At 48.1% G+C, this 19,044-nt stretch overlaps 4 protein-coding genes and 1 non-coding gene across 5 annotated transcripts; 3 read left to right on the forward strand and 2 right to left on the reverse strand.

Moving 5' to 3' along the window:
• Nucleotides 1-1,870: 1,870 nt before the first annotated feature.
• Nucleotides 1,871-5,404, forward strand: L228DRAFT_265829 (hypothetical protein; the record flags this gene model as incomplete). The annotated part of the gene is made up of 1 exon (XM_018334771.1): nt 1,871-5,404. One exon carries the CDS (start codon nt 1,871-1,873, stop codon nt 5,402-5,404), a length of 3,534 nt encoding a protein of 1,177 aa, XP_018190915.1.
• Nucleotides 5,405-6,125: 721 nt separating this feature from the next.
• On the reverse strand, nt 6,126-8,816 carry L228DRAFT_280605 (hypothetical protein). Its single transcript, XM_018335800.1, has 2 exons — nt 8,497-8,816; nt 6,126-8,384 (listed from the first exon to the last, which is right to left on the reverse strand). Exons 1-2 carry the CDS (start codon nt 8,713-8,715, stop codon nt 6,558-6,560), a joined length of 2,046 nt encoding a protein of 681 aa, XP_018190916.1. The 5' UTR covers nt 8,716-8,816; the 3' UTR covers nt 6,126-6,557.
• Nucleotides 8,817-8,965: 149 nt separating this feature from the next.
• Nucleotides 8,966-11,283, forward strand: L228DRAFT_258798 (cobW-domain-containing protein). The gene is made up of 6 exons (XM_018334105.1): nt 8,966-9,150; nt 9,288-9,371; nt 9,434-9,445; nt 9,511-9,607; nt 9,735-10,236; nt 10,430-11,283. The coding sequence occupies exons 1-6, from the start codon at nt 9,021-9,023 to the stop codon at nt 11,033-11,035; spliced, it is 1,431 nt and encodes a 476-aa protein (XP_018190917.1). The 5' UTR covers nt 8,966-9,020; the 3' UTR covers nt 11,036-11,283.
• A 96-nt stretch (nt 11,284-11,379) lies between these two features.
• On the reverse strand, nt 11,380-11,465 carry L228DRAFT_t35. The gene has a single exon. It is a non-coding gene; the product is annotated as a tRNA-Thr (tRNA).
• A 2,487-nt stretch (nt 11,466-13,952) lies between these two features.
• On the forward strand, nt 13,953-16,165 carry L228DRAFT_244186 (S-adenosyl-L-methionine-dependent methyltransferase). The gene is made up of 8 exons (XM_018331860.1): nt 13,953-14,294; nt 14,362-14,482; nt 14,567-14,728; nt 14,779-14,844; nt 15,084-15,205; nt 15,275-15,513; nt 15,592-15,769; nt 15,823-16,165. The coding sequence occupies exons 1-8, from the start codon at nt 14,269-14,271 to the stop codon at nt 15,854-15,856; spliced, it is 948 nt and encodes a 315-aa protein (XP_018190918.1). The 5' UTR covers nt 13,953-14,268; the 3' UTR covers nt 15,857-16,165.
• Nucleotides 16,166-19,044: the final 2,879 nt, after the last annotated feature.

Here is a 19,044-nt window from a genome sequence, read left to right on the forward strand (position 1 = left end):
CTTGGGTTTCGTCAGTAATGGCCTGGGCAGCATGGAAACGTTATTTACAGCCTGCAAGTGCACTGCCCCTTGAGACAACTAATGATGTGGGAAGCATGGCATCAAAGTAACAACCATTGATGGCAGCAAATGGCGACGCTACGCATGGATGACATTAATCTCCTCAGTATCATCATATACTCAATTTCTGAACATATCATTGTGGCCTTGGGGAAATGAAAGGTTCAATAGAATATGTTGCTGTGCTGTGGGTTGTTACTGATTGGGATGAGGCATCAAGGGTGTCTGTGACGTGCACTGCAGCTGCATGAAAAGTGGCAGAGGCGGCACAACATGAGGCACATTCATATGATGCTGCCTCTTGAAGGAGAGATGGGGGAGCAAGAGAAGAAGAGATATTCAAAGGAGGAAAAGAGAGTCCCGAGCCAGTTGATTAATTAATCGAGTCAGTATTTTGCCTCTTCAACGCCGCCCGGTGGACTGAAGCATTGAAACGGACTTTTTTTTTGCGCCTATGACGGCGTGAGGGCTTTGAACTGGGGTTCGGCAGCTGGACGTGACTACTGTTATAGTTTGCCGTTTAGGTCTGCCAGCTCACAAAGGTCATGTTGATCGTAAGCTAAGGAAAGCCATCGATTAGTGAGAATGATGAGAGCTGAAGAGCACCATCTGTTGCTCCCTGATCGACTCTTTTTAACGTCCAGATTCCTCCATTGTTGTGTGTTTTGATTGTAAATATCCCGAGCTTATAAGTTATTACTTCCCACTACCCAATTAGGCCGCGGGCAGAAAAGGCAAAAAAAAAGTCCGACCACCACCATCTGCCGTCAACCCAACGAAGACCCTGCTCATTTCACCCGTTTTCTCTATCATTCAATTCCCTCCCTCCTTTTCACCGCACCCTTACACCTCATTCATCGCGTTCCAATTCTATTTGCCCACTTGAAAATGGAGGCCCCGTGAAGCGCATCCAAACATTACAGTGAACGCATAGCACGAGATGCAGTGACTTGATCGTGACTCAGATGGGTCGCACACCTTCATTTTACGCCTAAAACCAACGTACAAGCGGACGCCTACCTGCATGGTGCATGATACCTTTCTTTGAGTGACTGGAAAAATAGAGGACACAGAGAAACAGACAGACCTGGTCCCAGTCCTCCCCCTCCGAACTTCTCTTGTCCATTGCCTTCTGCAAGTGTGCCGGTGCTTTTCTTTTTCCTTTCCCTGCCTCTCACCGTTCAGGCCTCCAGCAAGCCTTGCTTTTCGCGCAGACGGTATTTTTGGCTCCTACATTTACCGTTACGCCGGAGCCTTCTGCTAAGGCTGAAGTGCAGCAATATTCTTACGATATTACCAAGCTGAATCCCCTGTTCAACCCCCCTGTGTGCTTACATCTTATAATCTGCAAGCGTCAAATTTGATTGGTTTTGGTGGGATGAGCGCGAGGGGAGAGGAAAAGGCTTCATCGAACCAGGCTATTCAGCGTTCCTCGTTCACGAATTCGTTAAAGGGCGACGATCGATCAACGACCGAGGAGTGGTCTTGGAGCAAAGCTCCGCTTGTGTCACCGACGCGCGACCCCGCCCCTCTACCATCCTCCAGATCACCACGTTGACCTTGACCGGGAGGCGAGCCTGGCATTTAGCAACACGGACAACAAACGAATAATTGACAATTGGGTTTCCCGTCAGCCGGTGTTTCTTGGACCCTTTGCATATCCGGCTGCATTTTCTGACGAGCAAGAACGCCTTAGCACCTAAAAGAATATTTCCTACGTTGTCAGCTCTAGTTCGGCATTCGGCTGGGCCCCTCGGGAGAGGAGGAGGGACCTCCATAGGAGCCCCATATTGAAACGAAGTGCGGCCAAATGGCGGACCCGATAGCGGGTCCATCGGAGCGACCAACATCAAAGGGAAGCGAGTATGGTGTCGAATCCAGACAGACTGTATGGGATCGTTTCGGCTTCAGGCGATTAGGCTTTTGGTTTGGAAAGGAAGGCCAACACGACGATGGCGATGGCGACGACGACCACCATCATCATCATCATCACCGTGATGCTCGGGATTTCATGTCCGACCATGATGCTCAAGGGATCGAGGGCACATCGCCACCTTCGCCTCATGGGCGCAACCGTCGTCGATCGCGCAAAGTGGTCCCCGGCCTGCCGCGCCCAGGAACCTTTAAGCGCCAGAATTCGGAGCGACGTGAAAGGCTATTGCCCGTAGAACCGCATCTCATCGAGCGCAGGTCTGCATCTGCAGATCGCCGAAGAGCAAGAAGCGCCCACCGTTCAAGCTCTGTGCCCCCCGCAGACGTTCCACCATCATCTCCACCTGCCGATGAAAACGACACAACTACTGTTCCGCTGGACAATTCAACAGCGAATCGACCTGGGGATGAAGTAGAGAAGTCTCCCGTCAGTGAGGTTGTTGAAGTTGATCCAGGATGTGAGGACCACGAGGGTTTGCATATTCAGCCCGAAGCAACACCCCAGGCTCAGGCTTCTCCATCTAGTCCTATTCTCTCAGAAACACGACTGGACCCCCACGCACCACCTATACAGTCGGGAGTTGGCGAATCATCATCACCACCGCAGCAGCATGACGATCGCCTCGCGGATTCTCAATTTGACGAGTTAATAGCGACGGAGCTCGAAGAGAGATGGATTCTCAACCTCAGCATGCATTTTCGTGATCGATCCGATCGAGAGAAATTCTTTGTCACGTACGCCGAAACGCCAACCAAATGGCGACGTTTGACTGTATCATGCGATTACCGACATGCGCCGGAAAATTCACTAGAGAGCGATCTCAAGGCACTGCGTTATCAACGGGACAAGAGCGCGAGAATCTACGAGTCTATTCGAGAGTCTCTGCCAGATATAGAATTCTACGATACAGTGACGAATTTAAAACTGCAGACAAGCGATGATCGTCTGCACGTACATGTCACGGAGGACGTCAATGAAATTATTCAATTTCCGCCGCTTTCTGCTGTTGCGCATTTAAAATGCGAAAAGTTTCCCGAGAGTTCCATTCGATTTGACTCCCATCTTTCAGGGTTCGTGTACAAGGTCGCTGTGGACGGCCGGGTGCTGATAAAAAAGGAGCTTCCTGGACCGGACACCGTTGACGAATTCTTGTATGAGATAAATGCTTTGGATGCACTCACGGGATCCCAAAGCGTAATTAATTTTGGTGGCATTGTCGTGGATGACCTGCATCAATGTGTCAAGGGATTGTTAATCAGTCTTGCCGATCAAGGCGCCCTGGTCGATCTCATTTACGATCTCAAGGGACATATTCCGTGGCGGAGGCGCGAGAGATGGGCCAGGCAGATTGTCCAGGGACTCTCGGAAATTCACGAGGGCGGGTTTGTGCAAGGGGATTTTACATTGTCAAATATTGTAATTGATGGAGAGGATAATGCCAAGATTATTGACATCAATCGAAGAGGCTGTCCGATTGGATGGGAGCCTCCGGAGCTGTCGGCACTAATCAAGAGTGGACAACGGATATCAATGTATATTGGTGTCAAATCAGATCTTTTCCAGCTGGGTATGGTTCTATGGGCGCTGGCCACCGAGGATGATGAGCCGGAGAGACACGCACGGCCGCTCGTATTCGAGCATGCCGACGATATTCCGTCGTATTACCGTGAGCTGGTCTCATTGTGTCTTAGTGACTCTCCCCGAGATAGAGTGTCCGCTAAGGATCTCTTGCGCATATTTCCTTCTTCATCCGGCCGTGACTCAGATCCGCCGCGGAGGATAGTTCGACGCACCAGCTTTCCGGAGCTGCTGGACCAAAAGGAGGCGATGTCTTTGGCGAACAAGGAAGATCGTGATATTGAAAACGCTGTGAGCTTTGCGCCAACTTCTTACGGAAATGAAGAGGGATTTCCCAGAGCGGAATCCTATGAACGACATTCGGTTGGAAACAGGTCGCCTGGCTATTGTCACGATGGCTATTCGGACAGCCTGAGCTCCTGGGATGATGGACATAGACGAGGCCGGTCGCCAGGTGGCAACGTTAGTCACGTTGACCATGACATCAACTCTACTTCCGGGTGTTCCAAAAATGAGGCTGGCGAAGAGGCCCAAATAATATCAATTTCACCTTCAGACGAGAAGCAGTGGGAAGAGGTGGATATTGGAGGTCATCCATATCTGATCCGTCGAGATACATTCAAGGCCGCAACGACCAACCTCAACGAGCACGGAGAAGATGGCCCCAATCTGCCACCAGCAGAAGATTTGGAAAAGACGGAAGTGTCTGAAGGTCTCGAGGCAGAGAAGACTAGAGATTTGGATATCTCTGTGGGGCACTCTGATATTGAGCCGGCCGAGCCGAATCGGAAAGGAGATAAGTGTTTGGAAAGGAATGAGATAGATTCTCAAGAAAAAGCCTCACTGGCTGATCATGACGGTGGCCTTGAATGCATGCCCGCGGAGGGTGCGCCGAAAGCGATTTCTGCGATGGGGGAGCATGCTAGCGGAGTAGAGGATGATACATTTTCGGCATTACCAAAAGCTCCAGCTGAGCAAAGAAGTGATCATTCTGAACGAGTTGCAGATTCTCTGACAGACGCAACGGCCGAGCCCCTGGACGTACGACAAGTTCCTCTGCCAAGCCAGACAGGGACAGAAGACGATACCTTGGTCGCTTCTATCGATTTGAATGAGAGGACGCAGGTAGGCCAAGGAGAATATGCTAGCCAAAGGGGTGACGACACTGTGCACAAAGTTCCGTCCAAAGATCGTCTCCCGCAGCAGGAGACCATTAGGTCCAGGACAGATCAGTCAGGAAAACCAGCTCTATCGGATCAGCACTCAACAGCAACCGGTCTGTTAGAGACGTCTGTTGGGTCTGAGTGCACAAAGTATATCCCTCCGAGCGGACTAGATTCTAAGACTGGTCCATCCCAAACCCTCTACAGCACGTCCAACGGTCCTTTGGCTACTCCTCATATCGAGGACACCCCTGGAGCATGGCCAGAAACGCCAGCTGACACATTCGATTCCCGCCCCCTGGCGCCACAATCTACGCAAGAATCAGTACCACCATCATCTCTTCCAGTCAAAACGCCCATAATACCAAATCAGACAGATCCCGCTTTCAACGAAGATCCAAAAACGACAGCAGCAAATGTCTCCAGTACATCAGGCCCCCCGCCCATTCCAGACTATAAACCTGTGCCAGAGACACAAGTTGTTGATACGACCTCATCATCGGCAGCAGCGGCAGCAGCAGCAGCAGCATGTCCGTTGGCTTCGGAGAATAGCCCCCCACCAAAACAACCCCCTGCTGAACTCTCGCAGCAATCACATGCTATCAGCGCAGGTCCATTGACGGGCGATTTGGCTGGTATCGGATCACACGCGTGTCGTCTGGACGTGTGATTTTTCTTTTCCTTTTTTTTTTCGTTTTCTTTCCCCTTCCCTTTCCCTTTCTCTTTTCTTTTTTCTCTTTTCCTTTTTCCAATTTCCTTTTTTTTTTGGCTGGATAGATGACGATATATGTCCTTAAATTATCCTTTCTCTCTCTCTCTCTCTCTCTCTCTCTCTCTCTCTCTCTCTCTCTCTCTCTCTCTCTCTCTCTCTTTTCCTTTTTTTGCATCACTAGGCTGGGAACTGAGCATTGAGCATTGAGTCAGCGTTTTGCATATATATATATCACATTACGAATATAATAATAACAGCAACAACAATACCGTTGCTTGCTGCTCTGGGGATTTTGCACAATATTATTCATTTAACAAAATCAGCCTATTTGCGTAAATTCAAATTTTCAAAAAACGATCCTTTTAAATTTCGAACCCCAGATTCTTTGAAACTTTTCTATTTACTTTTTTTAAGTTAGTTATGTTGTTGCCGCATCCAACCCCCCGGCATGAAGGAAGTCTGGTAGGGTTGTCACAGGTAGACCGCAGACTTTCTCAAATAATTATCATTCTTATTCTTGTTCTTTTCTTTTTTGGGGGGGGGGGGGGGCCGTAGGGGTTTAACCCCCTCCCTTTACATTACACCAGTATGCGTTTTGCTTAAATGTACTGAAGGGAAAAAAATAACAATTAACTAGTATTTTCTACTTGGATGTACATGCACGTAGGCAAGTAGAAAAGAGGACGAAAAAAAGCAAGCAGGTATGCACGAAAGCAAGTAAACAAGCAATGATAAAACCTGGTATCGCTACTAAATTAAATTAAAAACATAATCTAGATTCATCCCGCTCGACGGCACTAAAGTTACAAAGGGTACAGCATACGAAAAATTATTTCGGGTGTATTTCATCAAATTCCTGCCTCAAACCATTAGGCCCAGCCCACGAGTCCAAGAGCCGACGAGCCGACGAGCCGACGAGCCGACGACTCTACAGAGTACACGAGTCCAATAAGCCTTGAGCGAGCATGTCCACACCGTGACACCGCAATACTCAGATCCCAGCAGCCCAGCAACCCGTCATCATAGTCTCATAGTCATCATCTTCTGTATGTTCTCAACAGGTCGAGTTTTTTTAAATACAAGGTAGGTAGTAATTGGTGTTTCTTCACTGCTAAGTACCTTCACCTTCGACTTTGCTGGCTTCTGCTGTCTTATCTTCTGGCGTTGATTCCGAGATTGCGGGTGGCTCGGATTGTTCGGCCGCTGGCTCTTTTGGTTCGGGATGAGAAGTAGAAGAAGAAGTAGGATGAGGTGTTTCTTCGGGCGCGGTGGACTCGGTGGGCTCGGTGTTATTGGCGGAAGAAGAAGAAAGAGAGGGGACGGACTGCTCGGTATGCTCTGCGATTTCGGGCGCAGAGGTCGTCGGAGGTGCGGTTGCGGCCGCGGCCGAGGTTGAGTTGGAAATGTCCTTCTCGGGTCCATCTTCCGCAGTGCTGGAGGATGACGAAAGGTCGTTGTCTGGCTCTTCGGCGGGAGCTGGTTTTGTATTTGATTCGTGAGGCTCGTTTGAGGTAGCGGCAGGCAAAGAAGTAGAAGATGAAGATGAGGCCTGGTTCGCTGAGTGTTGCGAGGTAGGCGCGTTGGTGGTTTCAGTGGAGACTTCGGGTTCAGGGCCAGGCTTGGGATCAGAGTCTTCTGCTGCTGATGATGATGGTTGATTTGATGGGATTGCGTCGTGGCTCTTGGCTTCCTCCTCTGCCAGCGGCTCGGCCGATCTGTCCTCTGTGGATGACGATGGCTCTGCTTGTTCCTCGGGAGTCGATTCGGAAGTTACTTCGACCGATGGTGCTTCGGATTGCTCCGATTTCTGGGTATCGGTTGGTTTGCCATCATCATCACCACCATCCTGCTCAGTGGATGCTGTTGGCGGTGCGGATTCTGTAGGTTCTTCTGTAGATTCGGCCTCTGGCCTTTCATCAAATGGCTGGTTTTTCGCAGGATCTTCAGCCTTGTCCGTGGACCCTTCCTGTCCGCTCTGCAACTCGACTGGCTCGCCATGAGCAGGGAAGGGCTCTATTCCCTCGTTTCGCTTTTCGTCCTCGTCCTCTTCAACGACGGTCATTACTGCCGATCCGGTTGAGGGTGTAGGTTTGTGTCTTCTGGTAGCAGTTGTTGCTGTAGGCGTGACTCCTCCACTTGTAGTAGATCCCGGCGCCAATCTCGCGGTATCCGTCCCGAGGTCCTTTTCCCGCTTCCTTCCTTTGCCCTTTTCTTTTTCGGGGGTTGTTGGTTCTTGTTGTCGCGAGTGTTCTCTTCGACTGAAAACAACCGGCGTTTGGAGAGGCTGGTCTAGCCGCACATCCTCTGCTTCCAGTTCCTGATCAACATGCTCCGCTTCAGCGGGGATGGTATAGTTATCCTCGGGGATCAGATTATACGCGTCGCTCACAGTCTTGAAAAAGACATACAATCCCTCGTTGCCTTCGACTTGCCAGAAGACATGGCGGTGCTGAAACCACGCATGGGCAAAGATCCTGTACAGTCTACGGAAAATATTAGTCAGTTGCCGCACCCCCTGCTGTGTCCCACCACCAGACTCGGAGCCCAGTGTTAGTCGACTGGGGAAATGCTTTGGAGAGGTGAGAATGTTGCCAGCCCAGTCCAGCGTGTGGCAGCAATAGTCGATTGCACAACAAGATTTTGGCGGGTCATGTACGGCACAGAGATATTGCCATTCTGACGCGCGCATCTCGGGGCACGTTTGTGCTGAGCATGATGGGGTATCGCTGAAGAGGTTGATGATTATGGTATTGATGCGCATTGTCAAAAACCGACAAAGTTCGTATAGCCATAGTGACCGGTCAATATTCGACGGCGGTTCAGCAAGGATCTGGGCCAATGATCGCGTAATGGGAACCGTGTGGTCGAGGTTAGGCGGGTGCGTGAGATTGTAGTGTAGTGCTTTCAAATGCTCTTGTAATTGGAATGGCGAGTCCAGCTACTCATTTCCTGTCAGTCACATTCGAAAATAAAACTTGCAATATGAGAATAAACGGTTCATATCAAGTTGCGCAAACGCATTGCTTTATGGAAAAGACTGGGCGACTTACGTCTTGTAGGGGAATTAACGGAGGACCGGAAGTCATGTCCGCTGCCTTTGTACCCGGACGGATCCGTCGCGTTGCTACTGCATCTGCCTTGGCCGCCGACCTTTCATCCATCAGGGCCGGATCAGCGGTGGGCGATTTGGGTCCGATCTGGTCCTCTGTGAAAGGCGGAGGGCTGGGGAGCCGCGGTGAGCTCGGCGAGACAGCATGAGGTCTACTCATGATGGCAGTTCTACCCTAAAAGACAAGTCGAACCAGAACAGTCAAAGAACACAGCGCAGAGTTTGCGCTTGAATTGTCAATCAGCTGCTCCCGGGCGGGTGATTGTGGTATCGAAATAGGGTGAGCTCTTCCCTGAGACTGTCAACAACATGGAGACGGCGGCTAGCTACCGGGACCGGAGAATAGTTACTCCGCGTATATATAATCCACCAAAGCCATTTCTTACATGGAAGAATTCTAGTCCCATATTCAGCCATTCAAAGAGATTTATCGGAACGAAAGTCAGTTTCGGTTCCATTATAACTATGGATATTGATGATGAAGCACCTCCGCTGTTGGTGGGCGCTGATGGCGCTGCGGCGGATCAAACCGATGCGCTCAACGCCGAGCTCGAAGATATGAGCGTGGCAAAGGTCCCCATTACCATTGTTACAGGTATGTTTAGATCTGGTGAACAAATAATTCATACGCATATTATGTTTTCTACTTGTGTTTTCATTTCATGCATGTTATATGCTCGTTTTTTTGTGCTTTGACATTTAGTAATATTATCATGGCTAACTCCTCACAAGGATATCTCGGAGCTGGTAAAACTACTCTTCTTAATTACATATTAAAAGAAGAGCATGGGAAAAAAGTGGCAGTCATTTTAAATGGTCAGTACTAACCTTTCCCTTAAGATTATAAATATTTCGAGCCCTGCTAACTTTGGATCCAGAATTCGGAGATTGTCAGTACCTTGCGACTACTGCACTTAAGCCTTCTCAGTATTTTCTGGAACTAACTTATTTCCAGCGGCCGATATTGAAAAGTCCCTGACCGTCAACAAAGACGGGCAACAGGTAGAGGAATGGCTTGAACTAAACAATGGTTGCATATGCTGTTCTGTCAAGTGCGTCTCCATATGCATTCCTACATTTCCTGCATGCATTTCTCTCGTCTTAATCGTTTTTCGGATGCATGCAGTTGGCTTTGATCGAAGTCTTTTAAAATTTCATCCCTTTTCTAATAAATCACAGAGATTCCGGAGTTAACGCCATTGAGTCTCTCATGGACAAACGCGGTCTCTTCGACTATATCCTTCTCGAGACCACCGGACTAGCGGATCCCGGAAACATTGCGCCTCTCTTCTGGGTCGACACCGGTCTAGGCAGCACCATCTACCTCGACGGCATTGTCACTGTTGTCGATGCCAAGAATATGCTTGCTACGCTTGACGACCCTACAACGAGCTCCACAACAGCTTCTCCATCAACCGCTCAGCCGTCGACTGCTCATCTTCAAATCTCCCATGCGGACGTCATTGTCCTCAACAAGACCGACTTGGTCTCACCGGAAGAGCTCTCCGCTCTTGAAGCACGCTTGCGCTCTATTAACGGCCTTGCTAAGATCCACAAGACACAGCACAGCCGCGTGCCGCAGCTAGAAGGCGTGCTACTAGATTTACACGCCTATGACGACGTCAGTGTCGAGGCCTTGTCTGAGGCAGCTGCTCAGTCACCCAAAAGTTCTCTTGATAAGGTTAGTATCAATATCCGTATTTCAACCGCGCCTCATTTCTATCCGTTTCAGCGAGGTATCGGCCTGGCTTGTATCACATCTGCCTTTCTATCCTTCCTTTCTACCGGTCAAAGGACAGCCCCTGCCGGGCAAGGACAGGAAGGGAAGGGAAAGGAAAGGGAAGAATTTAGACGCTAATGGTTTGACTACGCAGACAATAAGCACACTCACTCTCCCTCTTCCACCTCTCACTCCCCAGCAGATTTCACGACTAGATACCTGGCTACAACGCATTCTCTGGGATAATCAGCTTCCCTTGCCTACCGAGGGCATTCGTGACCCTCTTTGCGCGGAAGCAACCGCCGCTGCGAACACCAGAAGCGCAGCTAATGCCATATATTGTCCTCCGGGCGAAATACCTGGCTTAGTACCAGCATCTTCCTCAACGGACCCAACGAATCCAACGTCAGCTCTCTCGCGGGCCCAGTTGTCGCACGAAAGCCCTGCCTTGTCAGCCGTAGAGTTCGATATCCATCGCCTCAAAGGTCTCGTTATTCCTCAGGAGAAGACATCATCAACATCATCATCATCTACGTCAAAGATTAAAATTATTCAAGGCGTGCGGGAAGTCTTTGAGATTTTCGATGTAGATGATGCGGAGCGTACGCAGGCACGACATGCTTCGACCGTGTCACATGTTCATGATGGGAAAGAATCTGAAAGCATCTCTCGAGAAGGGAAATTGGTTCTCATAGGGCGAGGTCTGGGAGATAGACAACAATGGGAGAGGAGTCTGCGGGCAAGTCTCTTGTTGCAGTAGATGTATTCATGGCATTAGTCGATAAAGAACTTGCTCGTCAGAAAACAAATCGGCATGGATCAGCAGCTGTTCAATTTTTCGTGTTTTGGTTTGTAGTCATATCGGAAGCCAGCAAAATGACTGCCAGCATGCACCTTTCTGTCCAAATTTGTAAGGCTTTGTCGTCTGATGGCTTAATGCTTTTTTTCTTCAGAACCCCGCGAGAACCCCCACAGCCAGCACTAATCTGTAGATGTTATGTTCCAATCACCAAAATCCGGTCCAAAAACCAAATCTGTTCAAGGCATAAAAAATAGGCAAAATAGGCAAAAAGTAAATATTTGAGGGAGAAAAAAAGAATGGAATGCTCGCACTCAGATTCGAACTGAGGACCTCATCATAACCTAGCGTATATACTAGTGATGCGCGCTACCAACTACGCCATGCGAGCGGGTAGAGGGCTTTCCATTTTCAGAAGGCGTTGTTCGGAAGTTTCGAAATTACAATATATATATCTGCATTTAGTGTGTGTGAAAATATTTTTCAAAAGTGATGGATCTCATTGTTCCGGAGATCTACAGGGGTTATACCTCCGTCGATCGTCACAAAAGTCCGGAACGGTCCCGCACATGGATGGTGGAACGGCCGGAATAGCCCACCCAACTCATTGATTGCCCTCATTACTGCTTCCCAGGATAACTAACTATTGCTATCACCAAATCAACCCTGAAAAAGGGTGTGAAGACTTTTATTTCGCCAACATGTGGCTCTGTGTGGCCACTAAGACTACATATATTACGGAATTGGCTTTCTATAATACCACCCGCGAAAACCCTGCTTCACGGCAAACATTTAGCAAGGGCATTCAAATGCTGAAGGATCGTACAAGAGCACATGCTTTATGCACGAGTCAAGCCCCGTAGCGTCTACCCCCTTGGAAAACATAAAGCACATCTAGTCGAGCACTGATCTAAAAGCATTGAGTCCGCATCACAACTTGTTGTCAGACAAACTGGACATGTGCGTACGCAGCACCGGGAGATCCACGGGTAAATGGGCAAAATACTCGTACCCCAGAGTAAAGAGGTGTAGAGATTGCTCCGGTGCTTCCTCGTCGAAGTGATACGTTTGCTCCACTCCGGGTTATCATTAGGCTCATGCCGACCAATGCGTTACCCCACTATTGGCAACCGTCCTAAAAGGCGAATTCTTGTTGCGTAACAGCGTCAACCATTGAGTTCAACGAAAGTGAAAATGGGCTTTTGCTCGCGCTCAACCACGTCATACTTTTCAAGTATAGTGTCCCACGAAAAATAATTTCAGAGTGTAATTTCTGTCAGTAATGGGATGCCATATAAGGAAAGCTGGCTCCCGTTAAGTCGCTACCACCATCAACTTGATGACTGGGTGATTAACAAAGTGCTGCCAGGGCTATGAAATGATGTTGTGACGATGCGTCACTTACTTGTTGTGATCTGTGCAATAATAGGGTACTGCAATCATAATATTGTACCGAGCAAGGCGCTATCAGCAGAAGCGCCCCCCACGCCAATGTCTCAAAATGGTGCACTGTACCGTTTGATCCGACCCACTGACTAGTTATCCGATGATGTGCGTAACCAGTGCTGAGTTGTGTTGCTGCCTCAACCTGGTAAGTGTCTCCCTTGTGGCCGTGGATCCATGAATCCAGCGCCATGGCACAAGCCCGTGCATCGCTCCGCCGCGGAATTAGAGAATTGTTGAAGACCATCAAGAAGAAATTGCTATTGAGACCTCTTTCCTCTCTTGCGCATGCGACACCAAAATCCAGCTAGGTCAGTGTTTTACATCAAGTAACTTCAGGTGTAAAATAGCGGAACCTGGAAAACGCTTCCGTTCTGGGCCCCTGGCCCAGCTGCATGCATCAACGGGACGCAGGTATCCTTCCTGCTTGATGGGACAACACACGATCGACCCATAAGTCGCGTTATGGACAGAGTGGCGTTTCATATCTTGCAAGCATTGTAACGCCCGGCAAATAACAATGAGATCCCAGGAGCCAGCTAATAGAACTCAAAATAAGCCGGATAGCCAGTAGTTAATTAATTGAAGTAAGCGACTGCGTAAAGGACATTCAATCTTTCTTTGTCAAAAGTACGCCGAAGATACAGTGCCGCAAGATAGGTTTAGTATAGTGTTTCGGAAAAGAAAATGATAACAGTCAATCGCAATAACAACATGACTAAAGGATTTCCACTGGGAGAAGACTTACTGCGATAGACTGACAAGATGAGGGAAGGACTCCCGCCTCCATGTCACTGGGTCGGGGAAAGACGGTCAAGCATCTCTGGAGTAACTCGCTTCCGTCGGAATATAGGAAGCTTCGGAACGCACCCCTTGATGTGAAGAAAAAGGGGGGGAAAAGAAAAAAAAAAAATAAAATAAAAAAGGAGGCCAGAGGAAAGCCGCGAATGCCACCCTACGTACTGAAGTCATTCCTGTCTCAAAGGAAGCAGTAGATACAGGTTGTGGATTCTGCATGGAATAGACAGGATTAGCAGTGTCACTAACAGGAGAGGGTCAGTACTTTCCATGGTACAGTATCAGGACCCGCCGCGTGGCCAGAAACATGCCTTATTTAGGGCCATTTTCGGTCCAATATCACGGATAGCTTGGAGGACAACGGTGGTTTCCACTTTGATGCCAGTAGCAAGAAATCAAGAAGAGGGAATCTCCCATCGGGATAGGCTTCCTTCCCAGATCAACAATGGTCATGCCAAAGAGCCTGCTTCATTGAAACCGTTTTTTCCGCTCGGGAGTCCGTCCGAAGCTGGTTCGGATTATCGCCTCGTCGGATTGTTCAGATTATAGCCCCATGCACCCCTCCTTGCCCCTCGTCTCCCGCATAACCGTTTCGCTCGCCCTGTTTCAATTGCAAAGGCTTCTCACAGGTGGGTCAGAAAGGAACAACAAATTGATCAACGAAATAATATCCCTAGCCCTCCCATGATTACAGCATCGTGCATGACTCGGGAGCTTCAAACGCCATTGCTAGGGTTCCAAGATCCGGGCACTCGTACGCTAACGGATCAGAGCGGTCCTTCTGCGGCCAATGAATTAGTAGTTTAGTACCCAATTCCTCTTTGGTGACTCCCCGCAGCTGCTTGAGAAGAGAAAAGAGAAGGATATTCCCACACCTGTGTCACCCCGCCCTTGTTGATGTCCCAAGTCAGTTATTGCTGCCTACCGAGTTAAGAAAATTTTGTAGGAACAAAATGTCTGCACCTGAGAGAGGAACCGAGTATGGACAATTTCGCACGCTGAATGGGGAAAGAAACCATATACCGAGACTGATGGTCAATTCCCAGAGACCCAGAAGCTGAAACGAAATCCCTCGACAGTGAATACCTGAAAACAGTTACAATCCATAACCGGGTATTTCAGCAACACTCAATCGAGAACGGCATCTATTTGGCACCAGTCGATGAGGTATCGTTCCTGACATGTGGTTCTTTTCAAGCCTTCTCTTTACGGGGAGCCTTGCATTATATAGGATGGCTGAGATTTCGGTAGGATGAGGTTGAAAGACTTAATCTCCAACATAATGTGTTGAATTCCACATTTGACGGGCGATTAATCTTCCCACCTGTTCAGAAGCCGAGGAGAATCCTAGACTGTGGATATGGCTCAGGGTCCTGGGCCTCCGAAGTCGCAGAGCAACACCCAGACTGTGAGGTATAATCACCGCATCACAAATCGACGCCCCATACTAATTGAAAGTATAGGTAACAGGAATCGATATATCTCCTCAGATGAGGCCAGATGACACTCCGGAAAATCTGTGGCTTCAGGTGAGCAATTCCATCAATTCCAAGTTTTGTGTGCGACAAATGGTCATATTGGAATCGCTTTTTGGTATCTCCGGCTCGTACGAATAAAATAATAATAAGATACGCACCTCCTTTTTCAAGCGCTGGAGGCGGATTCTGCACTGTTTAAAAAAGTCACGGGAATGCCATAGCAGAAAATGCGGCAATGGTCCTGCTCATATCACCGTCACATCAGTGAGCTGACAAAAATCCACTCAAAGCTTGACGACCTAAACCAGCCCTTCACTTTCCGAACCAACACTTTCGATTTGATACATTCGCGGCTTGTTGCCAACGGTATATATAAGAACCGCTGGCCCACGTATTTGCGTGATATTGTGAGGTGGGTATGCGGTGTTGGGAATGCCTTAGCTTATATCTTGTCGAATTGTACTGTGTCTAATTATTGCAGAGCGCTCAAGCCCGGTGGATGGTTGCAGATGGTAGAAATTTATTATCAATGCCAGTCAGACAACGGCTCCCTCACCGAGCACCATGCCCTCCGCCAATGGAGCACAAAATATCTAGCTGCCCATGAGACCACGAAAGACCTTCGGGTGCCGCTGCGACTAAATGCATTGATGCATCATGCTGGACTGGTGGAAGTTGAAAGCAGAATGATTCCTTGGCCGCTTTGTGGATGGTCAAAAGGTATGACCTTTTCCAGGTAGCATAGTGTCAGGGACGACTGAAGATTGATTAACAAAACTGATTGCCGGGAATGAAAAGATCCTCGAGAGCGAACAATTGGCGAGATGAATCGCGAAAACATTGATGGCATGCTCAGCTCAATTGCACTATTTTCTTTCACATCCAAACTGCGCATGTCTGAGGCGGAGGCATCCACATTGATCGAACGTGCTCGAAAGGAGGCCAAGGATCCATCCCTAAAGGCGTATTTTCCTTTGTAAGCATAAATTCAATGCCTCATCATGACTCTGAAGCTTACCGAAAATCCAGGTACGTCTGCATTGGAAGAAAGCCAAACAGTTGAGAATACTACAAAATCTAAGCTTGGAAAAATCGAGAGACCTTTGAGTGTATTTTGGATCTCTGGATGTAATGCGTCGTGAGTAGCTGGCCATTTGTGCTCGCCGTTCGGGACGCAAGGGAGTTCGCCCAACCAGTATATGCACGTCGAAATTATAGCAGTGGAGATTGAGCTGGCTAATGGGGGATTGGTTTCGATCAAAAGTCCCAGGAAACTGCTCATGATTAGCAAAGAGCTCCAGTTTCAGTACAAAATTTCAGACCTAATAGAACGCATCAATATTCGATAGAAATTCTAATACAGTTCGGTTGCTCAGTTAACCTCCAATTTATCATTCTTTCCACGGTACCGACTTGCCCATATTTGGCGTCATCTTCCGTTAAAACGAATTCGTCGAAGAATAAACACGCAGAGCGAACCATCTACTCTGATGTTTTTATTGCCTCCCACGCCCAGGGACAAGACAGTTAAGAGCCGAGACCGACAAGCTATGTCAGGCCCACTGACGTATTTTCAGTACGTAATTATGTTTCATTCATCCGACAAATGCAATTTGGAATAACACGACCAGGAATCGTCGTGATATAGAATCACGGTAAAGACAATAAAACAAATATAAGGCCTTCAGAGAACGGGTGCGGACTGGCTTTGATGTGTCAATTACGCTTGATCAAAGCAGGTTGGGAAACGAGGGGAGGCAAGGACCCTTTCGTATTGCAGGCTGCTGAATGAATTATGAAGACGGTAAGCAATGCTACGGAGATAAGGTCTGAAAGACTAAGAGAAGCGGCCCGTCCGATGGGTTCCCCTGATTCGATGTTGCTTTCCCGTGCGTGGAGAGTCTTAGGCTGCGGACCAGATCTCGCATCACGTTGCGTGCAGATCATCAGCGTGGCCGCGAAGACAGAAATCAGGGATACCAAGGAACTACCCAATACTGTCATTCCTCGCATCAATGGCATGTGGGCAGGACCGGTGCTTGTCAGGTAGGTCGCGACCACCCAACAAGGAACAAAAAAGTGCCCACTATCCTCAACTAAAGTACTGGTTTCTAGCCCCCAAATAATAATGACAAGCCGTGTCTGGCCGTCAGGCCACCTATGTCAACGACAAGCCAGAAGAAATATTTAGCCATTTTATACCAGCTTCGAGCGAAATCAACTTAAATAACAACGCAACTAATTTTATTTGGCGGCTGCCTTATTAGTCTGACCCTAAAGGATTGGGGAAATGGAGATCCGTCTCTATTAGGGCTAACCGCTAACAACCAACAAATGAACATGCAAGGAAGAGTCCGAGATTTGTCACCTTGGCATGCTACATTTCGAAGGATTTCGAAAACAGCTATTTAAGAGAAAGAATTAAATGGTCTGCAACAGTCAGTTGTACGGAGAAGTCGCCTCGTCCCTGCGAGAAAAGAGCAGACAGCATATAAACACAACTCCTTTTATAGAGTGGTCAACAGGGAATAGTGAACCGGGGCGGGACCGACGCGGACGGGCTCAGCGCGAAGTGCCGGGGAACGCGGAAACCACGCATCGATCGTGCATCACGTTACCTCTTCGAGCATCACCGCCCTGACCAGCGGGGCGACTCCCCTGAATCTCAGTTCCCTTCAGGATTCCCTCGCCAAAAAAATTTAGAGGTGCATCAAGCAATTATCATTGCGGTCAATGCCTAATTTACAACGTCTTTTATTTACGGGCTGGCCTTATTTGGCGGTTCCATTAAATTCTCAGTTTGCGCCAAATTTTGGTCTCACGATCAATTCCCACATGACTGACTGGAAGGGGTGCAGAGTCTATTTCGGAAATGCTATTACACATGGGAAAGTTTATATCGGGAATCCAGATTCTCGACTAGCAACTTTTACGGCTAAGCACCCCACTAAAAGGTATAGTTATTAATGCTCCCATGTGCGTTCTAAATCAACAGCGAGAAAAGTCGAAATCTCCATACATTTGCGGAGTGAAATTTGGTCTATTGTCAATACCGCTCTTTACAAATTTCTATCATACTGATAGAATCCAAAATTGAATTCTAACGGCAAAGCAGATAAGGAAGCTATAGTCGCTACCAAATGGAAACTAGGGGGCTGTCGACTATGAGCCAGCTTTTGTTGATTATCAACAATACGCACACATCAGAATGAGCCTGACTGATATTTGAACACGCCACTATAACAAGCTTGATGAGTCAGACGCGATGTCAAGTAAATTGAAAAATTCATGAATTGACCACTACACTTCAGGACAAAGTTTCCATTCGCTCTTCTCGGAGCTGGCGTCCATTACGAGAGTCTAACTATCAGTACAGCGGAATGGGTTGCATTTCACCGTTTGGGGCATATTTAGTGCCTTTCGCTCATTCTATTATCTTAAGCAATGGCGGTCATAAACCCCGAAGATAATTGCATTGCTGATATAAAGCGCAAAATATCAGTGTGATGAGACGTTGAAAACGGGAAGTTTCCAATATGTAAACCCACATGATGGCACTTCCAGGGGAACCTGTTGTGAGCCTGATGAGCAAGACGGCTTACGATCATTTCGCCTTATGACAGGTGGAAGACGGAGTCTTGTACGCCTGAGAAGGGTGAAGAAGTTACGAAATAAGCTGCCTCGAGGGAATTCCGCCGATATTGGGGGCGATTTACAGAATCGTACTGGAAGAAAATACTTGTTTTGGCGGACTTTGCCTTTGCGTTTCACAGCACGATCAGAAATCGCAATGAATGCATCGGCCAACATCTATGACTATCGATTTGGATTTGCGACGGCATCCTGCTTCTTGAATTCCTACAAGACTGGTATTTCATAAATGTACCATGATCAGATGACCTTTCCCTTGATATTAGCATACGATAAATTTTTCATTTGGAACCGTCACTTGTATAAAAGGACGGTTTCAAAGCTCAAGGGTGCCAGATAACGCAATCCTGTGAATATATACGAGTATCTGAGTGACGGGAGATCAAAAAGATCAGTAATTCTGCTTGACTTCGTCACTTCTCAGAAGTGGCAATGACAAAGCCATTCCAGCTTCAAGACCGAATTGTCGAGATGTCATTTCGGTATCCTAGAAAAATTTTGGGCTCTAGGCACTCTGACATATTTGCGAGTGCGAAACCTGCACAGTGAACAACAGATCAGATAAAAATAACGTTGTAACGAAAACATGGATAGATTCTA

This window comes from Xylona heveae, assembly GCF_001619985.1.
Source record: "Xylona heveae TC161 unplaced genomic scaffold L228scaffold_2, whole genome shotgun sequence".
Classification (NCBI taxonomy): Eukaryota; Fungi; Ascomycota; class Xylonomycetes; order Xylonales; family Xylonaceae; genus Xylona; species Xylona heveae.

What these genes read in the sequence shown, in the direction of transcription:
- L228DRAFT_280605 (XM_018335800.1), bottom strand. Translation starts at nt 8,715, where the DNA reads ATGAGTAGACCTCATGCTGTCTCGCCGAGCTCACCGCGGCTCCCCAGC. An exon ending in CGTTAATTCCCCTACAAGAC is followed by an intron (nt 8,385 to 8,496) that starts GTAAGTCGCCCA and finishes GGAAATGAGTAG; the next exon opens with CTGGACTCGCCATTCCAATT.
- L228DRAFT_258798 (XM_018334105.1), top strand. Translation starts at nt 9,021, where the DNA reads ATGGATATTGATGATGAAGCACCTCCGCTGTTGGTGGGCGCTGATGGC. An exon ending in CCCCATTACCATTGTTACAG is followed by an intron (nt 9,151 to 9,287) that starts GTATGTTTAGAT and finishes ACTCCTCACAAG; the next exon opens with GATATCTCGGAGCTGGTAAA. An exon ending in TGCATATGCTGTTCTGTCAA is followed by an intron (nt 9,608 to 9,734) that starts GTGCGTCTCCAT and finishes AATAAATCACAG; the next exon opens with AGATTCCGGAGTTAACGCCA.
- L228DRAFT_244186 (XM_018331860.1), top strand. Translation starts at nt 14,269, where the DNA reads ATGTCTGCACCTGAGAGAGGAACCGA. An exon ending in ATTTGGCACCAGTCGATGAG is followed by an intron (nt 14,483 to 14,566) that starts GTATCGTTCCTG and finishes AGATTTCGGTAG; the next exon opens with GATGAGGTTGAAAGACTTAA. An exon ending in CTAAAGGCGTATTTTCCTTT is followed by an intron (nt 15,770 to 15,822) that starts GTAAGCATAAAT and finishes CCGAAAATCCAG; the next exon opens with GTACGTCTGCATTGGAAGAA.